Source organism: Schizophyllum commune (genome assembly GCF_000143185.2).
Source record: "Schizophyllum commune H4-8 unplaced genomic scaffold SCHCOscaffold_18, whole genome shotgun sequence".
Lineage (NCBI taxonomy): Eukaryota > Fungi > Basidiomycota > Agaricomycetes > Agaricales > Schizophyllaceae > Schizophyllum > Schizophyllum commune.
The window spans coordinates 498,696-509,827 of record NW_026089555.1 but is presented as its reverse complement, the minus strand read 5'-3'; the positions used below and the strand labels follow the sequence as shown (position 1 = coordinate 509,827).

The following is an 11,132-nucleotide window of genomic DNA, read 5'->3' as shown; positions in this document are numbered from 1 at the left end:
CACTATGGTGGCCCTGGCGAGCTCGCGCAGGCCTTCTGCCGCGCCGCCGCTGTCGGAGGCGCCGTGTACATTCTCGGCCGCGATTTCCAGATCGAGTCCACAGCCGACAAGCACACGCTCACCATTGACGAGGTTCCGGACGTGCTGACAGCAGACTTACTCATACATCACGTTGAGGACCCCTCGCTCATACCCATCGCGCGCGCCATCGCCATCATCGCAAGGCCTATCTCTTTCGCCAACGACCCAGAGGAGGCAACAGTTGTCGTCTTTCCACCTTCGGACGGCGGCTTCGCTGTTACCGGATTGATCACTGGCTCGTCATCCATGAGTTGTCCGGAAGGGAGCTGTAAGCAGACACCTTCGCTCCCAGTGCCAGCTCTGACGCAAGGCAGATATTGTCTACCTATCAACGCCGCTTCCCAACGTAGAATCGACATCATCACCCGCAGAGCGCGCAGAATCTGTCCTTCGCCCGTATCTCGATCGATTGCTCGCCGCCGCGGGGCCGGACCCACCCGCTGAACTTCATACTGAGACCGTCGCCATGCCAGCAGATGCAGACCAACCTGCAGACGCCATAGCTGTCGCTGGTGCCTCAGCACAGTCACCAAACACTTCATCATCTGAAGAACATCGACGCGTTGCGCCAGACATACCCACTCCTCCCGCTACTCGCCCTCCCATTCACCCCCTCTTCACCCACTTCTACGTGCAACATACACCTGCGAGCGAGACCCTTTGCTCTGGCACGAGCACTATGATTCCCGCACCTGGCGCGTACGACGTACCAGAAGATCTGACCTCAGAGTCGTCCGCCCCCTCAGGGACAGCCGCGGACTTGGGCAACCGGTCCTCTCGCCTGCCTCCTCCGCTGCCCTCCGGCCCCGACGCAGCTGCTACGACCGGCGCACGCATCTTCTGGGCCGCGATCCGTGCGCTCAGGCAAAAGGATGGAGGCGCGACACCAACGGACGAGGCGCCACTGAATACTTCCCCAGAGCTCGAACAGGCAGCTGCTTCGGATGCCTCGACGGCGACGAGCGCAAGCCCTTCTGCAGCAACAATGCCAGAGTCTTCTGGGACGGACCGCGTCGCCAAGCGTCGCGCCGCACTCGCGACAACCACACTCTGGCCACCACTCGTCGTGCGGGACGCCGATGACGAAGGTGGGTGGTAGACGGATAGAATGGGGATACGCGAAGACTGGGAGAGGGCGAACGGGAACTCAAGACGAGAAAGAAGTGAAGGGTTCGAATTAGAGAAGATTCTCTGCCCAAGGTTGTGCAATGTATACGCAGGAGTGGCCGTTATATTCCTGAGGATGTGTGTCGATCAACATGAAGTGACAAAAGCGCAATATAAGTTCCTCCGCCCGTCGCCAGATCCTCAACCATACGATATCTTCCATTCATTCCAGCATCCTCGTGCCTCCTCCCCGCCCAACGCCCTGCGTCCGTCTCCTCACTTCCTCGTTCCCGCAAGCTCCAGAATCAAACATCTTCCCCGCTACTTGCGTCGTCGACAACTGCGAGGTCAGGCCGAACAGGTCGTCCGTGGCGTGCAGACTGGGTATATGCTGGCCATTGGCGTCGTGCAGGCCTTGTGAATGGGCTATATGCTGTCCTAGCCCACTCCCTCCCTGACTACCAGCACGACTGCGTGCACTCCCCTGTTGGCGACGATTGGCGTGCGTGTTGGGTATATGCACTCGACGACTCCCGCTGCCCGCCTCCAGATCTGAGATCTCCACCAACCCAAGCTGCCGCCATAGCTCCTCGATCTGGCTCGAGGTTCTAGAGACCATCCTGTGTCCATTATGTGAGCTCAAAAGGTGACTGAGTGACTGCGCGCTAACAAAGACCTCGTCTTTCGCCAGTTCAGACAATCTAATGTACGCCCTTAGGATCCCAGTACACGCTCGGGCGCTCATCATGCTATTTTCAGGTATATAATTTCGCGTAGAAGTCATACATATTGCGGGGCAGCCCCAGAGGTCGTTCTCCTGCATCCTCTTTTGCGGTAAGTCACAAAGGGCTCGGCAAGCATGCGGTCACGTGCACGCACCTTGCCATCTCCCCTCATCAGAGCCGAAGTCGAACTCGCACATCCACACGCTCATCATCCGGAGAACTGAAGAATGACCAAGTCTTCCAGTGCGTACCTCATGGTCCTATCGTCATTTCGTGTCTAAACTCGATGCAGTTGCTTACACGACCAATCCCGAAGACAGCGATGTTCGGCGCATGGTCGTCTCGCCGGGCTTGTCTAATCAACCTAACGCCAGAATGTATGAAGACTCGCTAGGCCGCCCGTATCTTCAGATGCCCGACGTATATGCCCTGTGCTTTGCTACCACAACGTCGCACATATACGATATGTGCAAGGCCAGGCAGGTCGGTCCCGATGGCGAGAGACTCTTCTACGGCGATCGGTGTTTCACTATCCTGAAGTACCTCGAACGGCTGGAGGATGCCACCGGCATTTCGATCGAGAATGGCCTGAACGAGGTCGAGTTGAAGGACGGACGGCTCGTATACCTGGCGGTCATTGCTATGGCAGATACGCTGGAATCCCTTCCGCGCCCAGCCGCCCGCATACAGAAGTTCAAGGAGCTTCTCAACACAAAGAAAGAGCCCATTGTACGTCGGGTCAAGCAACCTAGGGTGCGTCCTTTGCGTTACCTCTGATCCGAAGGCACGCTCACCTCATCTTAAAGATGTATTCTCTCTGATCCCACCGTGTGATTCTTTCATTTGGGACTAACGGATGGGTTCCCCGACCTACGATACCGCCACTGTATGAGAGTACCGTTTCTCATTCTCCATACCCGGCTGCGAATATTCTATGCATTGCTGCTGAGTTCGTATGGCTGTCCAACACTCAAATCGGGAGAACCATGATTATATTTGCCCATCACGTCTCCCTTTCTAAGCTTGTCTTCAACGGACCCGGTGAGGTTGAACGCACATGACCTCCACGTGGCGTCCTGATCCGGGATCAGAGCAAGCGCCGCCCTGCAGCTTGTCTTCCACCTTCATCTCGTCAGCTGCATACTGAACACAGCAAACCAGAGGCGATTGTCTCCTTACCTTGGCCAACTCATCCGTACGCTCAGACTTTGCCTGACTATTGCCTGCCTAATCAGTATTCCTTTTTGCACGGTTGTATACACGACCGACCCCGACGATGGCGATGTCCGGCGTATGTTTGTCTCGCAGGTCATGTGCAACCAGAAATCCAAGATGTACGAAGACTCGCTAGGCTGCTGGGCATACCTGCAGCTTGCCGGCGTGTACGGTCTCTGTCACGCTACCTCGACGTCAAACAAATACAATATGTGTAAGGCTAGGTAGATCGATTGCAACGGCGACAGACTCTTTTACGGCGACCGGCGCTTCACTATCATGAAGTACTTCGAGCGACTCGAGGCTGAGATTGGCATCTCGCGTGGCCAGGGTCTGCACGAGTGCGAGCTGAAGGATGGGCGTCTCATCTATCTGGCGGTCATCTCTATGGCCGATACATTGGATAACCTTCCGCGCCTTGCTGCACGTATTCAAAAATTGAAGTCACTCCTCAACACTCGCACAGAGCCTATAGTGCGCCGTCTCAGGCAGCCAAGGGTGCGTTGTTCCTCGTCGTACCTGCGTCGTGTTCACCGTATCTGTCCAGAGGCACTGCGAGTCAAATGGTAGCGTACCGCTCTTCCTTTTTCCCGGTATCGAGGAATTGTCTCTGTCATATTGTACGGTCCTGAATATATGCGGTGTCGTGTACTATGTACTGCGACTGCCGTCTCTCGGATTTCGCTCTCGCCAACATGTCATTTACTTAGCCCGCACGCACACCGTCTCTGCAGACTAAATAATATCGAGTGATGCAGCGTCTGCGCAGGATATGACTTGGCAGATGCAGAGGAAGCAACAGCAGATTTAGAGCCGCTCGATGCTACAGTATTGAGCATGCACTCCACTGTTCGCGATGCTTACTAGCAAAGTAGACTTTAGCTGGGCTCGACCGGCCTAACGCTCTCATGACCGGCTCCGATAAAATTCATTCTCAAGCGTTGGCCTCACATACACGCGTATCACTATCTCGATAACTTTGCAGCTCGTACTATACCTACCATGTACGCGCTAATTACCCTCCAACGCCATCAGGTGTCTCGGTGGGTTGCAAGTTAATACCTCGTAGACCTCGAGCGAGTCAGCCTGGATGACTCCTGGACGCTCGTTTGATCATTCGCCCCAGACGGCCCGGCGGCAGGGACCGACGGCTGGCCGGTCAGAGCGCGGTTGATTGGTCGGCGAGCTGCCGCCTGCGAGGCCTGTATCTCAAGGATCCTCTTTTTCTCCCTTTGAAGTGCGGTCAGAGCGTCATCATGCTTCCGAATCTCTTCCTCCAAGACCGAGATGTCCGTCAGAGTAGACGCATCAGAATGAGCAGGAGAATCGGGCGGTGGCGCCTCGCTCGCGTCCGAAGCCTCGGCCGGCGAGTGTTCACGAGCCTTCTTGGTCGGAGGCGCATCTTCAGGCTCCGAAAGTGCAGAGGAATCGTCGTCTTGGTCGTTGTCGACGGGGTCGGCGCGCGCCTTGCCCTTGCCCTTCGATCCGCCAGAATTATTGTGGCCAAGCAGGCGCGGGAGTGGTTTGATCTTGCGCGTAGGATGAGCTTGCGATATAGATTCAGTGCGCTCCGACGGCCTAGGGTGGGCCGCAAGATGACCTCTTCCGGCATTGCCTTGCACTGGTCGTCCTTCAGCAGCGTTAAGTTCCTCACCAGCGTCGGTTATAGTTGTCAAAGGACGCGGGACGTTGTCGTGCTTGCTCTCAGCCCCACGCCCGAAGTACGGGTTTTGCGTGCGAGGCCTGCTGCTCCGACGAGAAGGCTCCTCGGGGTTGCTGGGGTCGCGCCTGCGCTTCCGAGTCTTTGGTTCCGCTGGAGGCTCGGGAGGCCCGGGCGGTCCAGGAGGTCCGGGAGGTCCGGAAGGCCCATCACCGCCGTCTGCATTGTCATCCTCAGGGGGAGTCCTCTGACGCTCTAGCGAGCGGCGGATGGCCTTGTCACGCAACTCGATTGCGATCTCCCTCATTGCCTCGGGGCTGAATACCGTGTTGACCCAGTTGACGATCTTCTCTTCGCGGCGCTTGCAAGCCTTCGACCCGAACCACACAGGCATAGACCACGGCTGAATGGCGAATGTGTCCCTCTTCAGGTTGGGTCTATGGACACGCTTGGCGATTGTGTGCGTCAGGAAATCGCCTGACGTGGCAAAAAGCATCACGCAGTCTTGATGCCGCCAGTGAGGGCTGGCATAGAACACGCGGATCTGAATAAGTCTTCATGAGTCTCATGGCAACACAAGCTTCCGACGACGCAGGAACATACCTGATCGAGATTGCCGATCTGGGCACTATGCATGAGGTTTATCAGGGCAAGGTTCCACGGCGGCTTCTCGTTCGACTCTTGACGCGAAGGGAGGCGCTTCGATTCGGCATTGATGACCTTGAACTCAACGAGGCCACGGGCAGGTTCACGGTAGATCGGGTATGGGTTGCGGAGAGCATCAAAATCGTCGGGGTCGGTGGGCGGCAATTGACTGAGCTCGTCATGGATATCCTTCGTGCTACGATCCAGCGTCGGCGAGATGGGGGTTTTTCGGATTGGTTTCCGGATAGTGGATGCAGACTCGGAAGTTTGCTCAGGCCGTTGAGCAACATCGGCTGAAGCACTGTCAGCCTGGTGACAAAACAAATAGAACTGGAGGATTACCTGGTTTGATTTCACTCTGCGAGTGGTTCGAGGCATTAGTGGCGTCGCCCTTTGGCGTCGGTGCAGAGATGGGGTGTTCGCGCCGCTTTTCTATCTCGGTCTTCGTCCAACTCTCTCGTTCGTCGATGACCTTTTTCATGGCTTCGGGAGTGAAGTCGATTGAGATGAAGCCATTCACGGCGCTGTCTGGTACCCGATGGTGATTTCCACCGGTGACAGTACGGCCACTAGCGTAGTCAGGAAAGATTTTGGCCTGACTCTCCGGCAAGATCAGAAGGGGCCCTGATCGCGCGTCGCCGAGGGCATTGGGCGCCTAGAAATCAATAGATGTGTGAGTCATATATATGCGAAAAAGTGACTGACTCACGCGATCTGAAACCGGGTTGTCGTCCTTTTCTTTCGAGTCCTGCAAGCGGCTTTTAAGTGAGGGGAATTATTGGAAGTAGATGTGCATTACCGAAGAGGCTGCCCCACGCTCTATCTGATTTGCTGCCGAGGAGCTTTCTTGCTCTCCATAAGTGCGAGTGGCACCGGGAATAGGGCGAGGCTATAACACATGCGCCAAGTTAGGAACGGTTAACGCGGAGGTCGATGCTGCTCACCTTATAGTGGGCCTCTGCCTCCGTGCCTACTACAACACCCTCATCATAAGGATCGAGCGCAACATCTGGCCCTGCAGTGCGAAGAAAGGGTAAGTATAACATCCCGGACTAGTGACGGTAAAGAAAACCCACCTTCGTCGTCCCAAACTTCTGGAGGACCGCCCTCCTGAGGGGGATCATTCTCTTCTGGAGGATCTAGTGTGGCCACTCAGCAAGGGGTAGCGTGTCTTCGAAGGCGAGTACTCACCTGCGTCAATCTGTATATTCTGTTCACCGATTGTGTCGTCCGTGCTTAGTCTAATTTCGACGTCCGCGAGCCTGACAGGCTCGTCGTAGGTATTGCCTGCCCAAAGAGAATCCTGGGCAGTGGCAATGGCATCGCAATCGAACTGACCGCAGAGTTTGGTGAGCTCGAGGCCCACGATCGCGTACCACCGGTCCTCATAATTCCGAGGGTTCAGATGATATAGCATCCCGCTCATACGAGCGTATTCGAGCTTGAGATCGTCCTGAGTGAGTCCTTGGTTCTCCATGGTAGTTGGGGTTGAGGAATGGGGTGAGGGAATCAGTCGCAGCCCCGGCATCCTGTCGTTATATACCCGGACGGCCCCTGCTCATGGCCACAGATCGACGGAACACATAGCGCATTCGGATGTTGTTGGCGGCGCAGTCAAACAAGCGCAGTCAATGAGCTATTGATAGACAATGGAACAATGGGTACCTTCGAAATGTGGTCGCCGCAGTCATGTCGTGGTATCTCCATTTTGGATCGAGGTGCTAAATTACTTACCGGTCTTCCCTTGCTGCGGGTCATTCTTCAGCAAATCATGGACAGAGTCATTCATGGTCGCCAAGATAACGACCTGACCAGCGCGCAAACCCTCAAAGGCAGGGTTGCACAAGGTGTGATTCGGAGGGAATAGCCAAAAATGGGGACCAGGATATAGCCAAGCGGCACAGCGCTGAAAATTCAAAGGCGATCTATCTCCGACCAAAGCGGGCTGAAAAGCTCCATGCCGCACAAAGGTCTGCATGCTTCATTTGGCCTCGCTCACTGATAGCAATGATAGTGACGGAGCTGCTTGACAATGAGACGGCGGTTGGACTTATGGAGTAACACGTGATAGCCTCGCGTAGAATGCGCGTGGGAAAGATCAAACCCATCAACGCCATCACGTTCACGCGCCTTGTCTTCTTCCTTCACCCACGACGTCGAGAACATCCTCCCTCCAACCAACCTCAGCCATGAGCACTACGAAAGGTGCGTCATGCTATGACTTCTACGTCGACTGATCAGCTAAGTGGTCTGCAGGAGTCACCTGGACATGCGACGAGAACGACGAGGACTGCCGCCTCATGGTCATCTCTCCTGGCATGGTCGACCAGAAAGCGGATGTCTACCGGGATGAGCGCGGCCACTGCTACTCCCAGCTTCCCGACTACCACGGCCTCTGCTACGTCACCACGTATTCGAATATATACGAGTCGTGCAAGGCCCGACTGAGAGATCGCAAGACCGGGGAGAAACTCTTCTATGGCGATCAATGCTTCACTATATACAAGTGGCTCGAGCGCCTGGAGGCAGCTACCGGGATCTCACGGAACAACGGCCTGTACGAATGCGAGCGCAGGGACGGGATGCCTATCCTCATGCTTGTCATTGCCTGCTCCGACAAAGTGGACACCCTCCCTCACCCAAAGAAACGCATCCAAGCGTTCAAGGATTTCCTGCGCACGAAGAAGGAGCCGATGGTGAAACAGATTAGGCAACCCAGGGTGTGTTCTTTGCCGTTTCTCGATTGCGCACGCACTCACATGGTCCCAGATGTACAGTGGTTGAGGTTATCATGGATCGTAGTATAGAAAAATCCGCCGCTATGCTTTTTGCTTGCTATCCCGTCATTATACCATCTCTGTTGCTTGTTGTCTATGCTCTGCTGTGAATACCAGTGTATCGCTGCTGACCTCGTTCTGTGTGATCATCCTGAGCTCAGACGCCCATTCGCGCTTCATAGCACTATGCTAATGATGTCTGACTTCGGTGGTGCCACTGGCACCAATGAGGGCCTCTGAACGACATCAAGTATGTATATCGTGAACTTGATTGCAGTAAAGCCTGCGAACGCATCTTGTCCTCTCCCACCATCTTGCACGCTATACCACACCTGCTGAGGACGTCCTCCGCGTCGCTCGGCTCCGCCCGCGCCTTTATGTGGACTTACGACGAGAACCACGACGGCGTTCGCCACATGGATATCTCCCGTGGCATGGTAAACAAGGAGGCGAGCATGCACCGCGGCATGCAATACTCCCATTTCCCTCCTTACTATGGCCTATACTACGCCATCACGTACACAGAACATATACAAACTGTGAAAGACTATTGAGGTGGATCGTCACGGCAACCAGCGGGTCTTCGACGACGAATGGTTTACCATCTACAAGTGGCTTGAACGGCTGGAGGCAGCCACCGAAATATCGCGCAACAATGGCTTGTACGAGTGCGAGCTGAAAGACGGTCAGCTGGTGTTGATAATGCTAATCGCCTGTTTGGACAATCTTGAACCCGTTCCACGCCCCGCCGCTCGTATCCAAGCCTTTGAAGATCTCGTGCGTGTGACGATAGAACCGGTGGTGCGCCAGATCATCCAGCCCAAGGTGCGCTCTTGGCACTATATACCGCTTGAACATCTAGCCACATACCTCCAGACGTGCTGCTGAGTCGCGCGTGCTCTGATCTTGGTCAAAAGGATGGAAATGTTCAACGCTATGCTGTACTACCCCTTCACTGTACTGTACGCATTTTCAGCTCATGCCCGCACCATGTACTACTCTTATGGGATCTTCGGCTTGGATCCGGTTCTCTGACCCACCGTTCCCACCAGAATCTTCAAATAAGTCGAGTGGCTCGTTGGCAGAGTCGCAGTCGAACATGCGTGATGTCCACGTGGCGTTCAGTTCCGTGATTGCGGTAAATTCCGCAAACGCGTCTTGTCCGCCACTTCCACCTTGCTCGCTGCATAGCAGACAATGGCCTCATCCTCAGCTTCACCAGATCTTCCTTTGCGCGCGGCCACTTGGACTTGCAATGAGAATGACGAAGACATTCGGCGCATTGTCATCGTGCCTGGCATGATCAGTCAGAAAGCAGATGTACACCAGGACTCGCTCGGCCGCTACTACTCCCAACTCCCCTCCTACTACGGCCTGTGCTACGCCATCACATACACGAACATCTACAACATGTGCAAGGCTTTTCGGGTGTATGATGACGGCGAGAGATGTCTTTGGCCCGACGAGTGCTTCACCATATACAAGTGGATGGAAAAACTGGAGAAAGAGACTGGGATATCCCGCGGCAAAGGCCTGTACGAGTGCGAGCTCCAGGACGGGCAGCTGATATTGTCGATGGTCATCGCTTGTTCGGACAAATTGGATACCGTCCCGCGTCCCACGGCTCGCATCGAGGCTTTCAAGAAGTTCTTGCGCGTCAAGCGAGATCCGGTGGTGAGAAAGTTCAGCCAGCCCAAAGTGCGTTGTTCGTCCTATCTCATGTTTGCGCGTCTAATCACTAAAATTCAGATGTACTGTTAACTTGATCGTGCATTGCTCTCGGATGGAAATGCTCGCCGCGACGCAGTGCCCTTGTTTTCTCGTTCGCTGTATCATATTCATGTTCCGCTGGCCTTGTCTGCTATGAATATCTATTGTATCGCTTGAATTCTCGCTGAATCTGCCTTGCCTGAGTTTGAGCCGAGAAACGGATCGGTACCTCGTACATGTCACTCGAGCTATTTAGCACCTTTTATACCCGTGGGCACCATTGGCGCTCCTGAGATTTTCTGAGCGACGGTGAACGTGTGTCGACCACGTGGTATGTAGGTCCGCGATTGTTAGGCAAACGCGCCTTGTCTTCTTCCTTCATATCGCACGCTGCTTTCGAGAGCATGGCTGCACCCTCGGCTCCGCTGAACTCCATTGCCAGCATGGCTACCTGGACTTACGACGAGAACCACGACGACGTCCGCCTCATGGTCATTTCCCGCGGCATGGTCAACCAAAAGGCAAGCATGCACCGCGACTCGCTGGGCATACAATACTCCCAGCTCCCACCCTACTATGGCCTATGCTACGCCATCCCGTACATGAACATATACAACCTGTGCAAGACGATAGAGGAGGATGAGGATGGCCAGCAGTGGCTCTTCGATGATGAGTGCTACACCATCTACAAATGGCTTGAGCATCTGAAGGAGGCCACTGGGATTTCACGCGATAATGGGCTGTACGAGTGCGAAATCAAGGACAGTCAGCTAGTTTTGTTGATGGTCATCTCCTGCTCGGACGAGCTGGAAACTGTTCCGCGCCCCGCGAAGCGTATCCAGAGATTCAAGGACTTTTTGCGGGTCACTAAGGAGCCGGTAGTGCGTCGATTCCACCAGCCCAATGTGCGTTTCGGTCGTCTCTTTCCAAGGTCGGGCGTGTACTGAACTTTCTTCAGATGTACTGTTGAGGTGGTCATCTATTATTCTCGCATGCGATCGATGGAAGTGCTCGTCCCTGTGCTCATCGAATTGGACTTTTGTTATCATATGATACTCATTCCCCCGGCCTTTCATGTCCTTGCCGTGATCATGCAATGCGCTGCTCTTGCTGTATATCGGGCTGATATTCACGTCCTGACCGTTCGCGCTCACGAGAATCCGACTCTGATGTCGCCTTCTTCGTCAGAGCTGAGTATCATGACAATTCTGA

The 11,132-nt window shown here is 54.8% G+C and overlaps 6 protein-coding genes across 6 annotated transcripts; 5 read left to right on the top strand and 1 right to left on the bottom strand.

Moving 5' to 3' along the window:
* Positions 1 to 52: 52 nt before the first annotated feature.
* SCHCODRAFT_02138543 (uncharacterized protein) lies at positions 53 to 1,295 on the top strand. The gene has a single exon (XM_050341909.1). The coding sequence runs from the start codon at positions 548 to 550 to the stop codon at positions 1,178 to 1,180; it is 633 nt and encodes a 210-aa protein (XP_050196978.1). The 5' UTR covers positions 53 to 547; the 3' UTR covers positions 1,181 to 1,295.
* A 993-nt stretch (positions 1,296 to 2,288) lies between these two features.
* SCHCODRAFT_02694343 (uncharacterized protein) lies at positions 2,289 to 3,939 on the top strand (the record flags this gene model as incomplete). The annotated part of the gene is made up of 4 exons (XM_003026241.1): positions 2,289 to 2,642; positions 3,075 to 3,352; positions 3,377 to 3,626; positions 3,898 to 3,939. The coding sequence occupies 4 exons, from the start codon at positions 2,289 to 2,291 to the stop codon at positions 3,937 to 3,939; spliced, it is 924 nt and encodes a 307-aa protein (XP_003026287.1).
* A 244-nt stretch (positions 3,940 to 4,183) lies between these two features.
* On the bottom strand, positions 4,184 to 6,910 carry SCHCODRAFT_02694342 (uncharacterized protein; the record flags this gene model as incomplete). The annotated part of the gene is made up of 7 exons (XM_003026154.2): positions 4,184 to 5,332; positions 5,392 to 5,726; positions 5,776 to 6,088; positions 6,143 to 6,181; positions 6,378 to 6,448; positions 6,510 to 6,572; positions 6,625 to 6,910. The coding sequence occupies 7 exons, from the start codon at positions 6,908 to 6,910 to the stop codon at positions 4,184 to 4,186; spliced, it is 2,256 nt and encodes a 751-aa protein (XP_003026200.1).
* Positions 6,911 to 7,570: 660 nt separating this feature from the next.
* SCHCODRAFT_02645955 (uncharacterized protein) lies at positions 7,571 to 8,345 on the top strand. Its single transcript, XM_003026240.2, has 3 exons — positions 7,571 to 7,638; positions 7,690 to 8,153; positions 8,203 to 8,345. The coding sequence occupies exons 1-3, from the start codon at positions 7,623 to 7,625 to the stop codon at positions 8,215 to 8,217; spliced, it is 495 nt and encodes a 164-aa protein (XP_003026286.1). The 5' UTR covers positions 7,571 to 7,622; the 3' UTR covers positions 8,218 to 8,345.
* A 1,033-nt stretch (positions 8,346 to 9,378) lies between these two features.
* SCHCODRAFT_02558873 (uncharacterized protein) lies at positions 9,379 to 10,124 on the top strand. Its single transcript, XM_050343739.1, has 2 exons — positions 9,379 to 9,908; positions 9,960 to 10,124. The coding sequence occupies exons 1-2, from the start codon at positions 9,408 to 9,410 to the stop codon at positions 9,969 to 9,971; spliced, it is 513 nt and encodes a 170-aa protein (XP_050196977.1). The 5' UTR covers positions 9,379 to 9,407; the 3' UTR covers positions 9,972 to 10,124.
* A 200-nt stretch (positions 10,125 to 10,324) lies between these two features.
* SCHCODRAFT_02558871 (uncharacterized protein) lies at positions 10,325 to 11,062 on the top strand (the record flags this gene model as incomplete). Its single annotated transcript, XM_003026239.3, has 2 exons — positions 10,325 to 10,825; positions 10,879 to 11,062. 2 exons carry the CDS (start codon positions 10,325 to 10,327, stop codon positions 10,888 to 10,890), a joined length of 513 nt encoding a protein of 170 aa, XP_003026285.1. The 3' UTR covers positions 10,891 to 11,062.
* Positions 11,063 to 11,132: the final 70 nt, after the last annotated feature.